This window comes from Heteronotia binoei, chromosome 10 (genome assembly GCF_032191835.1).
Source record: "Heteronotia binoei isolate CCM8104 ecotype False Entrance Well chromosome 10, APGP_CSIRO_Hbin_v1, whole genome shotgun sequence".
Lineage (NCBI taxonomy): Eukaryota > Metazoa > Chordata > Lepidosauria > Squamata > Gekkonidae > Heteronotia > Heteronotia binoei.
In genome coordinates this window covers 28,587,236-28,601,678 of record NC_083232.1, presented here as the reverse complement: position 1 = coordinate 28,601,678, position 14,443 = coordinate 28,587,236, and the positions used below count along the sequence as shown (strand labels likewise).

General features: G+C 45.4%; 1 protein-coding gene across 4 annotated transcripts in view; it reads right to left on the bottom strand.

Annotated features, from left to right (window-relative positions):
* NRP1 (neuropilin 1) overlaps positions 1–11,463 on the bottom strand; it is a 204,771-nt gene extending 193,308 nt beyond the window's left edge. For all 4 annotated transcript variants that reach the window (XM_060248160.1, XM_060248162.1, XM_060248161.1 and 1 more), the window contains exons 1-2: positions 11,332–11,463; positions 7,628–7,802 (exon numbers count right to left, since the gene is read on the bottom strand). In XM_060248160.1, the coding sequence (XP_060104143.1) occupies positions 7,628–7,802; positions 11,332–11,398 (242 nt within the window). In that variant the 5' untranslated portion in view covers positions 11,399–11,463. The remainder of the gene's footprint in view (positions 1–7,627; positions 7,803–11,331) is intronic.
* Between the last annotated feature and the right edge of the window lie 2,980 nt (positions 11,464–14,443).

The following is a 14,443-nucleotide window of genomic DNA, read 5'->3' as shown; positions in this document are numbered from 1 at the left end:
ACCCACTGACTTCTATGTAAACATATTTTGTAATAGCTCTTTTTTGACTAAGTAGTGATAACTGATAGCAATCCCTGTATAATTCTAATCTCAGACATACAGCTAATACCTGTTAAAACCAATTTAAAGAGCAATTAACTATCAAGCTCTTCCTTCTACACTTTCAATGTTTCTGAATATGAGTGATTTTTTTGTTTGAACTGATCTGACAACAGAATGCAGACACTCAGTAATTGTCAAACAAGAATGGTATTGCTCTCTGCATATCTAAATTACGGCTAATAAAACAAGTTCATTAAAAGCAAGTTTGTGATACTGTATCTATGCAACTCCTGTAAAACAATACAGTTAACTCTGGTAACAGAGTTAATAATTTGTCAGGAGGGAAACCGCTATTTGGCTTTTTCTAGTCATTCAGTCCACCTTTCCAAAAAGCTTTTCTTCTGAAACTTCACATTCATTTTCTTAATGTTTTTAACCTAGTGTCTGTGAAATTTTTATTGCTCCCTAGCTGAAGACATCTGATCTGAATGTAACCACACACCTCTTTGCTCAGCAGTAGTTGTCACAAGCCATTATAAATTATCATGCTGATAGTTTGCATTGCTGGGAAACCGGAAGAGTTCCATAAATTCGAAGCACTGTGAAACGGTGGCATTCTTGTTTATTAACCATATATAAAGTTTTACAAGATTCAGGATAGCTACATTTACACGGTAGGACATTAGAGTAAACAAATGATACAGCACGTAGACTTATGCCCAGGAAACTTTTAGAAAAAGCCATATATGTGAAAAAAAATAATAAGTCTATGTTCCATCTTTTCCTCCATTCATTTTTAACTATATTCTGCTTCTTCACAAACATGAACTATTAATAATAAATGTGTTTTCAATAACACACAATAATCCCTAGGCGCTTCATACACTCCCTGAACAGCGGATCCCAAACTCTGGACTCATTCCACATAAAGCAGCCACACAATTCTAGCTGTTTTTCAAGACAGCACAGAATTTCCTTTTGGGGGATACATCCTTACATTATATTGGAATTTTTAAAAGAACCTTGATTATAATGTGATACTTATAATTCTTAGAGAGTACTATTGCATGCATTATTTTGATTGTATCTATTTCCAAATAACTTCTTGGGTTATTCTGTTCTTAGTTTCTTTCTCTTTTTCCAAAATGGGATGTTTAATTAATGATAGTGCTAACTTTACTTACAAATGATGAAAGATGACCCTTTGCTCACACATGATCACTCGTTCACATAAACTTTCAGCATGAGATTTACACAATACAGTATATCCAAAGGTTATTATACATTTCTCTGTAGAAACAGCCAATAGCTAAAGAAAAAACTGGATTTCTAATACATATAGGATCCTTATAATGTAAAGTCAAGCAACATATTAAGCAAGGATCTAGATCTATTAATGTACATGTATGGCACCAACCTGATGTTTTTCCTCCTATGCCCATCATCATGAGGCTGATGTAACTTTGGTAGTCCAGGAGGACTGAAGTGCTGTATTTAATATCAGTATTTGGAAACAGAAAGCGAACTTTCTTTTCTTAGTGTGACAGACTAGCATAAAAGAATCTCCATTCAATACTGTAATGCTTTCCTCCACACCTCTTAAGACAGAACCATATGCTATAAGGCAAACACTGATCCCTAGCTCCACATGCAGGGCTGGCCCTAGACTGTCTGACACCCTAGGCAAGGCTAACTTCTGGAGGCCCCCTCTGCAGTGATAATGTCACCAAGTTACATGGGGGGGCACCCAATTCAGTGCCCCCAGGTTGGCTCCCTAGGCAATTGCCTAGTTTGCCTAGTGACAGAGCCAGCCCTGCCCACACATGCTTTCCAGTGGACAATGCTAACATGGAGGCAGTAATTTCAGAGAGACTAAATCTGGTTTGGGGGAGGGGGAATTGGTCTAGAGAAGCATGTCCACCCACAATTCTTCCCTACCCCATTTGCTGAGATAATATATAGGCTCTTCCCCACAAGCACTGTTGTGATTAGGGATGGGTACAAACTTCATCATGAACCTAATTTCATGACGAATGTTGCCAGTTCATGCTTTGTGAACTGGAGGTTTGTGCCCATCCCTATTCAAGACCCTCTATGTGGTTTTGGGGAGATTTGTGGGGTTCATGTTGGGAAGTGATGTGGGAGCAGGAGGGATCACTGAAATGGCTTGCATCTATGTTAGCCTCTTAGGCTGACATAGATGCAAGCCATTTCACTGATTCCTTTAGCTTCCCTCCACTTCCATGCCTCTATGCATGAGTGAAGTCCAAGCGGTTGGTCTTCACTTACATATGGTGCCCACTTGCAAAAGCCATTTAAAGGGAACATTCCCTTTAAATGACTTTTGCAAAATCTCCCCCCCCCTTCCATTATGTTAGATTCAAGGAACTGCTGCCAGCAGAAAGGAGGGAGGGAAGATCTCCTCTGAACCTCACAAACTGAACTAGTTCAATAAACAGAGAGGTTCATGGTTTATGTGACCTCATGAACCATATACCAGGACAAGCCTCCATTTCCCTGGTTTGTGCCCATTCCTCATTGTGATCCATGTGTTTGAATGCTGGTTTTAAGTCACAAGATCTGGATTTTACTTGTGAGAATGTTTCCACAACTGTGGAGACTATTGCATGGGTGTTTGGGGTAAAATTCTGTCTCTTGATTTCTCAAATCCCCAATTGTATAATATACTGACTAGAGTTTCCAGAAAATCATAAGTCTTGTCTGTTAGGAGTAATTACAGTCCTGCCTGTTAGCAGAAATTATAGGTGTAAGGTGTAAAGAACTGGATAGCATGCTTCCCTCCCTGTCCAAGCAAATCCTTTGTTTACCTCTGCGTCCACCTCTACTTAGAGGGAGTGAACAGAGGGAAAAGCAACTGCCATTAGTGGTATCCCTGATCAGTAAAGTTCCATGCAGAATTGGCAAACAGAATCAGTGGCTAAATTTAGTCAGCACATTTTCCAGCTGCTTCCAACTTAAACATGGACCTACCCAACAGGTGCTGCTACTGCTGCTTGCTCCTCTATTCTTCTTGGTTTGAGGCTAATACTGGAGGCTGGGAGACAGGGACATGGTAACATCACCATGTCACTTCCAGGTAGAACTTGGAAGCAATAACTGGTAATGCTAGGAATCAATGGAAACTCTGTCATGTTTCTATGGGTTTCCAGCAGTTCCTAGAGCTAGCCATTGTCACTTCTGGATTGTACCTGGAAACGATTTAGTGGCACAAAGAACACTTGCATTTTAAAAATATTTTCTTTTGTCACCATAGCTGGATGCCTGGTAACCCTAGCAGGAGGGGAGAAGAATGTTGTAAGCCGCTTTGGGGTTCCACTGCAGAGAAAAACAGGGTATAAATAAATGTTCATATTTATGAGTCGCACTTGATAATGATAACATTACCATGTCCACATAATTAGAACTAGAACCTGAGGTAATTCAGAGACAATTAAGTCCTACCAACAGACTACTAATCTCTTTTAATATATTTGTATTTTCAGAATTTATTTCGCTGGGATATTAATTTACCTCTTATTTCTGCTTGCAGATCACATTAAATATGTCTTATTTATTTACAGAACTTGTGCCTGTTTTCACTAAAATAATACTTAGTTGGATTGCAGTAATACATGCCGAACATATGCAGCTGTGGTAGTAAAATGAATATCTATTATTAGGGAATCAAAGGTTGCTTAATGCTAAAAATCCCATGACAAACCAATTCATGCATTCATCTGTCTCCTCACCAAATATTTGGTGAAAACAATATGAACGTCTTAAGGAGGAAGGAACTCTGAGACCTTGCAGAGTTTTGGGAGTTTATTATAAAGAAACCACTTCTTCTGCAAGTATGTTCCTAAGCACTTGGCACAAGTTCCTTCCCTCAGATTTAATGGTCGAGGTGTAAAAGTCAAAGGACCTGAATTTAAAAGAGGGCACAAAAATAACTCAGGAAGTCATTCAACGAAAGGCCAATTTAAACTGTTTTGTCTATCTAGATTCTGCCCATAAAATTACCCCATCCTTGCTTGACAACAAAACTGCCCAATTAGAGGGGAAAAGAGACATTAATTAGGTGAGTTTCAGAGACTTGAACTGAAGGAAGCAAAGACTTCTCTGAAGAAAGGGAAAAAAACAATTTGCTTACACCCAAGGGCAAAAATACACATAGCACCTATCAGGAAGGAGTCCCCCCCCCAGTACTATTTATTATGCTGTATTTATAATTTTATTGATATATTAGTATACAGTACAGTCTGTGTAAGTCTTTTGTGAGCACCAGGTAGGATTGCCAACCTCCAGCGGCAGCCTAGAGTTCTCCTGGAATTACAACCACACAGGGATTATTTCCCCTGGAGAAAATGGCAGCCTTGGAGGGTGGACTCTATGACAATATAACCTGCTGAGGTCTCTTCCTTCTTTAAACCCTGCCCTCCCCTAGGCTCCAGCCTGGGTACATCTCCAGGAATGTCCCAGCAAACAACTGGCAACCCTGTCTTTACTCCACTGTGAAGCTCACTAGTGACAATGGATCTGTCATTCTCACTTAGCCTAACCTACCTCACAGAGCTGTTATGAGAATAAAGCAGAGAAGGGGAGGACCACATATGCTGCCCTGAGCTCTCTGAAGCATGGGCAGGAGAAAACAAAATGTAAATAGATATTCAGAGATTGTACAAATGCTCCTTCAGGAAGTTGCTCTTGGCAGGTTATAGCAATCGCTGGAACACAGAGCAGGAGACCAAACTGTGATCCAAGCCTGTTGTGAAAGATGATTTAATGGGCTTTTACTAAAAAGAGCTCATAGGAACTTGCCAATTTTGTTTTCTATACTGTTGTTTGCTCATGCTCTTAAAGGTTTATTTGAAACATAGCCTACTGTCTTTTGATGGAGCAAATATGATTAAGGGATACAAATAGTTAATATAAACCAAAGCTTGAGTTAAAATCCTTAATCAGGCAATAATAGCACAATCTTAAACAGAATTATACACTTCCAAGTCCTCTAAAGTCAATAGATTGTAACTCTAATTTAGGATTGAACTAACCCCCCCCCCCCAACTTATAGTCTCATGTATAAGTGAGTCCACATCACATCACATGTCCACATCACAGGGTTGTTTTGAGAAATATTATGTTTCAGTCTGAATTTTCACACTTGAGCGGCTTCAGTCCTCTCACTTTACTATCACAATTCAGTTTTCACACAGAGCTGCATGTCTGAAGGCACTTCCAGATGAAACTCCTATGTTTCTCATTAGAACTTCTTGCTCCATTAAGAAGACATTATCATGAGAGTTTCTCGAATTTGGTATTTTTGTATTTTTATTAGGCATTTGTGTGTGCGTACATGCATGCATGCATGCATGTGTGTGTGTGTGAACCTGAAAGTCATGGCGACCGGTGACTGACCTCTACTGGGGAAATGGAGGATATTCAGACAGGTGGCTGAAAAATCCTGTCCCTGCCTCCCAGCTCTGGTATTTCAAGGAGGTCTCCCATTCAAGAACTTGCCAGAGTCAGCCCTGCTTAGCTTCCAAGATCTGATGAGATCAGGCATGCCTAGGCTATCCAGGTCAATCATCATGAGCTTCTTGTGGATTTTACTTTCACATAACCACCTCTGACATGCATATGCAATCCTGTGAGAGTGCTATACAACATTAGCCAGTAAAACATTTTAATCAGAATTATGGAATATAAAGGATCAATCCTAAACAGGTAAGGGTTCCCATTCCCAGGAGGGGGGGGGGCGGGAATCCCCCGATTTTGGCCCACCACTGGCCAGCTGGCTGGTGGGGGAAACCCTGACCCAAACAGCAATATTGCAAGAAAATGCCCCTGACCCACTGGCGTTGCGTATAAGTGAGGTCATCATGTTGGGGATGTCGCATGGTGATGCTCTGGGTTTTGGGCAAAACTCTATGGTTTGAGGGCAATTTTAGCATATAGCGTTGTCCTCAAATGAGAGCATCCCCAATGATGTCATCAGCTTGGGGATGTCACTGTGCAACATCACTGTTTGGGGGCAGAGCCATTCCCCACTACCAGAAGGCCTGCCATCAGCACACTGATGAGAAGTAATCCCCCTATTATTCAATATGGTTTAATCCCAGAAAACTGTTTTTAGGATTGCAGAATAAAGCAATCTGATGTGCATTCATTCACGTATCACTGTGGACACATTCCACATAATCACTACATCTAATATTATATTGGCTGTCCTTCATGCAATGGATGAATGCAGAAAAACTGGGCCATCCACAAGGCAGGGACCTCTGCTTACTCAGTAGAAACTCCTGGCATGCAGAAAATATGATTTTATAAATTAATCAAATACACTGAAAAAGAAGTCTGATAATAACTAAATATGTTCCAAAATGGATAGAATGTTTACAGCAATTGAGGATCAGCAAAGTTAGAAGACAGACAGGGAGAGAGAACCTTGTTTAAGCTTTGAGGCAACGAGGACTTTTTTTTTGTTAGAAAAAGCCCAGCAGAAACTCATTTGCATATTAGACCACACCTCACCATTGTTTAACACAGAGCTTTTTGAAAGAAAAGGCACAACATATTAGGCCACACCCCCTGATGCTGAGCCAGTCAGAACTGCGTTCCTGTACTCAAAAACTCTGGAGGCGAAGGAATCCTTGAAGGGGAAATTTCTAGAGTCCTCATGGGCTGTGAGCTTATAAATATTTATCATACATCCTTATTACACTCTTAAAACCATGATAAAGTCACATGGATGCACATCCTCTGCTATCATATAATGAACAAATTGCCATTTGTAAATAATAAAGAACTTCATGTTTGTTTTGTTTTTGAGTATCATGACTTGTATTAAATCAGTCTTACCTTTTGTAAACATTTAAAAGTTGTTTTTTTTCGAGTCAGACTTGCTCAGTCTTTAGAAAACTAACTTTTTTCTTGATTCCACACAAATGCTTTTCCCACTAGCATAATAAAATCACATAGCAGCATAGTAAAACCCCTCACTATCCTCTTTAAAAAAACCCAAATCTATTATAAAGTTACATGAATCTGTAGCCTTTCTCATACAATAAAGAGCAACCAGTGGTATGTTTGTTTGTTTCCCTTTCAGTATCATGGTTTGCCTAAACCACTTTTACTACTATGGAAATCGAAGAAGAGCCCACAATTAAAAACGCAGAAGCTGAGGCTTATTTTCCCCCTTCTTTTCTCACATGAGTATTCCCACCCCATTCCACATCATTAAATGATTTCCAAACACTTAAGAAGAAAGTTTTACCGGAAATAACTGCTAATGGATCCATGTTCCCAACAAAGACAGACAGCAGGATTACAAGATTATATCTAAAACAATCTTACAGAGTGCCTGACACTCAGTAAGCACTTGTTTTAATATCTTTACCACAAACATATGATCCCGCTCTGCATTCAAACCTCTGAGGGATTCCTTTTACACACTGTTCCGCACTCATCAGCTGTTTCTTCCCCTTCACCCCGCCCCCCTCCGTGCCTCCACACACCACAGCACTGTGGAGATTTTTGCCCGCTAGATGGTGCTATGGTTCCCTCAACAGACTGTCTCACGTACTTGCATTCTCTGTCCTCCAAATCAAAGTGAGGGTTGAAGTTGATCATAATCCTCTGGTACGGCTGAGGAGCTTGAATCAGCCATTCACATTTTTGGCTTGGATGATACGTATTAGGGTAGCCAGGAGAAGTGAGATACCCAGGCTCAACGATTCTGATATTTTCACCACATTTATCTGCAATGAAAACAAAAATACAGTTCTTGTTCAAGTTCATAATCTTCAAGTGATAAAACATCTCAAAGACTTTTCAGTCAACTTTCCCTCTCCGGCTGTTTGCTTTCCATGCCTGAGTTCAACAATTGTCTTTTGGAAACTATCATTAAAAAAGAATTCATTGCATCATTTCTGAAGGAGATTGGGCATACAGTCCTCAGCTACATGGTATCATCAGCTATCATTTTAGATAATGTAAATTTCAAAACAGGATGCTAGGGTCAATTTTTTTTTATCCAAAGGAAGGCCTTTATTACTCCAAGGCACCCTTGGGCTGTTGCTAATCCCTTGTTCAAGGCTGAATAATTCTATAAAACTGTGCTAGTAGTAAGTAACAGATTTACATACACCTAAGATTTACATACAAACCGTGACTAAAAGAATAATGCCTTTTGACTCTTATCCTTAATTTTTGGATGACATCCTGCTCTATGTCCTTAGATAGTGGAGTTTGTTTACAGCAACCTCTTCTTTTTTTCCCTTTTATCAGATTGTAAATCTAAGCAGTTTTAAGTTATCTGTGCTCTTCAGCAACTGACTACCAGAGAACAGTGTGTATTTGTCACCACAAAAGTGATTCAGTTAACTCCTTGAATTCATCTCACACACACACACACACACTGCTGGAAGTTCCTATCAGAGTAATGAAACAAACAGCACAACAAAACCACAGTTCCTTTCTAATTTAAAAACTTGAGTAACTTAGTCACCGGAGTGCTAACAGTCATATGTTGAGCAGCATCTGTTTGCCCCCCCCCCCTTCTATTAAGTTTCACTGAAAGATGAAAACAAACTGAAGGACAAGCTCCACAATCACTTGTATTATGGTTCTGTGGTGAGTCTGCATGGAACACTTTTAATTATTATGGACTTCTTCCCTCACTAGAGCTACTTTTCAGCCTGTGAAAACTTTGCTTAGACATCAGATAAGCAGGCATGCGCTAATAATCACATGAAAATTTATCATGTTTTCCAGTAATGGCATATACAACTCATTCTGTACCTAACAGAATTCTCATGAAAGGAAAAACGACATTCCTGTTTTTGACATGTGTTTATAAATGTGCAGGATTTTATTATAGGAAAATCAGGCCAAAGAGAAATGAAAGATGAAGTCCGCATCAAAAATGCATGAACCATTGACATCACAGAAAACATTTGCCATGAATTAGAGGAGACAGGGTTACTGTGTGCTATATTTTTGTTCAATGAATTGTTATTTCTAGGTCAGTTGTACAGGCAGTTATTTATTCCTTGCCTTGACATTTTCTTATAGAACAAAAGATGTTGCAACTAAAGAGTCCCAAACTGACAGCTGCTGATATGGATTGAGAGGGACCTAGCATGAGTTGCCATGTATGGCAGACTTGTGTGTGTGTGTGTGGGAAACAACACAATCCCGCCTCATTAAGTCCACTCTAGCTCTATGCAAACAACATGGCAGAATCTGGCAGCTGTTAAATGAGTGAAATAAACCAGCGCTGTCACTAGTCACTTGACAGAGTCCCTTCAGGAGACACTGAGGTAGGCTCACTTCGGATGGAGCTACTTTAATCTGTTAACTCCTGAGAAAGTGATAGTGTAATGAGATAGTGTAATCTCATTACACTAAATGTGGGGGAGCTGCTAGACACCCTGGCTCTGTGCAATCTCTCTTGCACTTGATTAAGAGGAGCAGTTTGTAATGATTTCAGACCATTAGTCCTAACCAAAGTTAATCAATTAATTTAGCAGGCACTAGCAGTGGACAGAGCTGGATGTGGCATAAGTGGGCCTGCTGAGTTACAGAAGAGGTTAATGGTTTCAGTGGCTTCTTGTATTATGTCCGTAACTACTCAGACTTCCTGGCAGCTCTTCCTGTGCCTGCTCATTCAGCAGTTAAGAGGATATTAGTTGGGATATCACACACAACTCAGTCTACTTTGTCCCTTTTATGCCGCCCTGAGCCTGCCTAGGTGGGGAGGGCGGGGTATAAATAAAAAGTTTATTTATTTATTTATTTATTTATTTTATGCCTTTGGTTCAGTCCTCCTACTTTTATCCTCTCCATTAATCTGATACTGCCCACCAATCAGAATGGAGACACAGACACGGACCCTTTTTATCTCTGCAAATAAATATTTCAGAGGAAACAAAAAAGAGAGCAATCCTAAACTTGGTAGCAAGTCCTATTTTTATTCAATAGACTTTACTCCCAGGGAAATATTATTTGGATTGGGGCCAACAGGGGTCGTTTTGTAGAAAAATAGGTGGTGGAGCTCATCCAGGAATTGTTATGCAGCTGCACCTACTATTCAATGGACAAGGTGAGAAAGAGGAGGTGGAACTCTCAGAAAGGTTCAGGAGCTGTGCTCTTGTGAGCTCCGGCTGAATCCGAGGCCTGGGGGCCAAAGTTTTGTTAATTACAGCCCCCCCCCCAAAGGATTAGGCCAAACTGGATCTCAGGCATGGGTCATGTGCAAATATTTTCCCCTAAGGGTTTCATGCTGGTTATGATCACTGAAGGACAGAGAAAGAACTTATTTCTTGCTAAATTAGGCAACGTCCTCAAAAATATATTGGAAAAAGATTAATTTCCATCATAAAGTGTGATTTAAATCCCACCCTGTCAAAAACACTCCATTTGTGGCCTTATTAAAACAATATACCATTCTAAGTGGAGAATGCTCCGTTCTTTTAATTACCCTGATTGAAAACCTACTCTGAGTCAAGGTAAATATTTGGTAATTGGCTAATAATAATTGCTCAGGCTTTGCTCTGGGAAGGAAAACTTGCAAGAACTTTCTCTAAAGTGTGCTAGCTAAACGTCTCCTACAATTAGAACATTTCCAAAGCTGCATAATTCAGCGAGATACTCTGGGTGTCTTGACACTGTTGAAGGAAGGAAGTCCTCAATGCTTTGAAGCGGCTTCCCAAGCGCTGCCTCAAAGTCAGATACCACATCTGTGTAATGAGATGTGCTTCTTAGAACCCCAGCTATGAACAGCACACCTGAGACTGATATAGTGCAGGCCATGTAGACTTGTTCCCGTTCATTTAGATTGGAGAAAGATTAGGGAAAAGTACCTGCTGGAACATAGGAGATGCAAAATAGCTTCCCCTCCCTCCTAAAACCCTTGTCTTTGAAGTATTCAATTATCTTTCAGGTTCTAAAGAGGAATCTTGTGTAATTGCCACAGGGAGGGAAACATTAAACTAGTCATCTTCCCAGATCTTGTGAAAGCTGCCAGTCTTGTGTTTTAAAGTATGAGGCTGTTATCTGGAAAGCGAGGCTGTGTCAGACACTTGCAGACGACTGGGTGTAACCCTGAATGAATATTGAGCATTTTAATTAAAGTTGTCCCCAGTCTAATTTCTGAGAGGCAGAACGCAGCGGGTCTCATGGTTGGGCTGTGCTATCAGAGGCTCAGGTAACACCCCCCCCCCCCACACACACACCTCTACCTGCAGGTACCTGGAGGTGCTTGGAAAACGGTTCTGTGTCACTTACCACTCTTCAGCGTCCTTCCAAGGGTGACCATGAGGGCTGCACAGTGCAGGAGGAGTCCCCAGTCCATGATCCCGTCTCAGCGCAGAAGGCTTCAAAAGAGAAAAGCCCCTCTCTGGCTGGCGCGCAAATCCCGCTTAGCAATCCTGGGGCAGGGCAGGTGAAGACGAGAAGCCGGCTCCGTCGGCGGCCCCCGCAGCCAAGAGTCCCGCAGGTCGTCTGCCGCGCGTCTGCCCAGTGGAAACCGCTCCTTTTGTGTCGAGTATCTCCTCAGGTCTCCCGCATCCTGTCATTCAGCTCCGGTTTCCTCTGCCTTTCCCCCCACTCGGTCCTTTCCCAAGCGTCGCTGCCCTGGCCATTTCCAAGGAGGGTTTGTGGAAGGAGGAGAAAAGGCAAAAACTACCAAGGAAGCCACAAGACCGAGAGGAAGCGGGCTGGGGAAAAAATCCTTTCCGGCCTTCTTCTGCGCCGCTTGAAGAACTCTCCCCGGGAAGGAAGGGCTTCTTCGCTCAGCAGCGGAGAAGCGGCGGTCTGTTGCGCGGAAGGGAGAGCGGCGACGAGGCAGGAGGAGAGTTTGCCCCCCACTTCATCCCTCCCTGCTGCCCCCTGGACCCCTGGAGCAGCTGGCCTCGGGAGGCTGCGGGAGAGCGACCCTTTCTTTTTTGGCACGGGGGAGTGGGCGAGCGGGGCAGCGACGCTCCTGACCTGGCCTCGCCAACGGGACGCCGCCTGGGCAGCTCGCGCGCTCTCCCGGCTGTCAGTCAGTCAGTCAGTCAGGCAGCGCCGGCTGGTGGGAAGGCAGAACTGCTCACGCGCCCGGGCGGCTCCTTCCAGCAGCCTGAGGAGCAGAAGCGCAACTCAGTGGCAATAAGAGCGGAGCCGCCGCCAGTCTCCCCAGCAGCCCCGAGTCCCCACCCCCCTCCCCGCCCTCTCCCCCCGCCCCCCCACGGAAGGATCAACAAACAAACACGAGCAGCCAGAGCCCCCCCCCCACTCGCCCGCGGGGGGAGGGAGGCAGAAGCGCGCCGGCAGCCCGAGGAGCCGCCTCGCCCAGCCCTGCTCGGCTCTGGAGAACGAGGAGGAGGAGGATGCTGCTACGGAGGTGGGGGGCGGCTGGTCCCGTGGTCTCCGCTCCCCGCCGCCGGGTGAAGGCGAGCCAACCTGACAGGGCGCGGCTGAGGGGGCCAGAAGGAGCTCGGTGGCTCGCTCTAGGACCCCCGTCGTGTCCCACCCACCTCGGCCGCCACCGAGAGCACCGTCCTCCTCTCCGCCCTACAGACGACGGGTCTGGATTGCTGGGCAGGGAAGCGCCTGGAGGAGACGATGGGCTTGGGATTGCCTCAGGGCCACACAGCTCTCCTCTTTACCAGGGGCTGCTGAGGGGTGTACCTGGCTGGGACCGTCCTTAACTAACCCGCCCGTGGGCGCCTCAGCCTTCTCTAACACCTCAATCACGAGCGGGGTCAGTGCTGGCGGCGGCAGAGGCGCCCTTTCGGGCGTGTTGATGAGGATATGAGATTGGGTTTATACACCCGCCCTATACGCTGGTCTCAGAGCGGTCATAATCTCCTCTACCTCCCCCCAAGACAGACACTCTGTGAGGTGGGTGGGGCTGAGAGGGCTCTCACAGCAGCTGCCCTTTCAAGGACGAGTCCTGCGAAAGCTATGGCTGACCCAAGGCCATTCCAGCAGCTGCAAGTGGAGGAGGGCGGAATCAAACCCGGTTCTCCTAATAAGAGTCCGCGCGCTTAACCACTACCCCAAACCGGCTTCTGCTTCCCTTCAGGCGGCGCCCGGGGTTTTGGCTTGCAAGGTGCGCGCCGCCGCCCCCGACGCTGCCACTCTGTCGCCTAAGGACAGGCGCGCTCAGTTCTTGCCTACTGTTGCTCGCTCCCCTTTAGCGCCCGACAGTCTCTCCCGAGTCCCGCCCCTTCTAAACTCCGTTAGGGGCGCCATGGGCCACCCGCTGTGTCCTCCTAACTGGGGCGCCGCCAGCGCTGTCTCTCTGGAGAGAGCCCCGCGCGGCGCCCTCCCTTTTCACCGTGGCGCACAACAAATGCTTTCCACGCCGCACGCCACTGAACCGGGCGCGCCGTCGGCCAGCGCCGCGCCTGGCTGCCGGCTCTTCTTCGGCGCAGACCAACGTGTGGCTGGGCGGTCCCCTTGGCCCGGGCTTGATCTCCTTCCGCCTTCCCAATTCGTCACTGTGCCTTCGTTTACCCACACTCGCGCCCTCTCCACCGCCCCCGTGGGCCGTGGGAATGACTGCCACTATCTACCGGCCGGGAGCGTCCCTCGGCCAGGGTGGGCTGCCTCAGCCCCGCTCTCGTGCGCCCAAAACACCGCTTCGTGTAATGAGCTGCTTCCCGCCTCCTGCGAGCGCTCATTAACACTCTCGCCGGCCACTGAGGCGGTGAAGGCGAGCATGTGCGTGCCACCGCGTTCCGTGTCAGCATAAATATAATATAATATATAAATAAATGGCGAGCACGAGACGAGCGTCTTCCCCGGAGCAGCACCGCTCTCACACCCACACCCATCCCCGCGGCACGCGCGCCAGGCGGAGACGGGCTGCCTTTTCAGAGAGAAACGTCACACTTCTTATCCTCAGCACTTTCTGACTTTATTGAAGCAGCTCTCCGGGGCCGCTCCGAGATGAAAGGGAAGGGAGTTGCGAGCGCCCCGCCGGAGGCAAAAGCCGCCAGCCGGCGCGATTACACGCGGAAAGTGCAGCCCGCCTTGCCTCCCGCTTGGTCTTGAAGCGGGGAGGCGCTCTGAGGAGAAACGCGGAGGCGGAGAGGGAGAGGGATGGCGGGGCGGGCGGGCTTGTTGTTCCCCGCCTCCGCTTTGGCCAGTCTGAAGGGAGCGGGCGGGGATCTGGAAGGAGGCGGCAAGAGAAGGGCGGGAACGACGAAAGGCGAAGCTGCTGGCTCGACCTCTCTTGAGGGACATGACAGGCTCTTATCGCTGGTGGCCCAGTGGCGGCTGGAAACCTATGGGAGTTTTCCATTACAGAAGGTTTTTAAAAATAAAAAAAATAGAGTTGAGTCAAAAGCTGAAACCAGTTCATCCTCATGGAACAGGGATCTCACAGAGCACCTGGATCTCTCAGAGC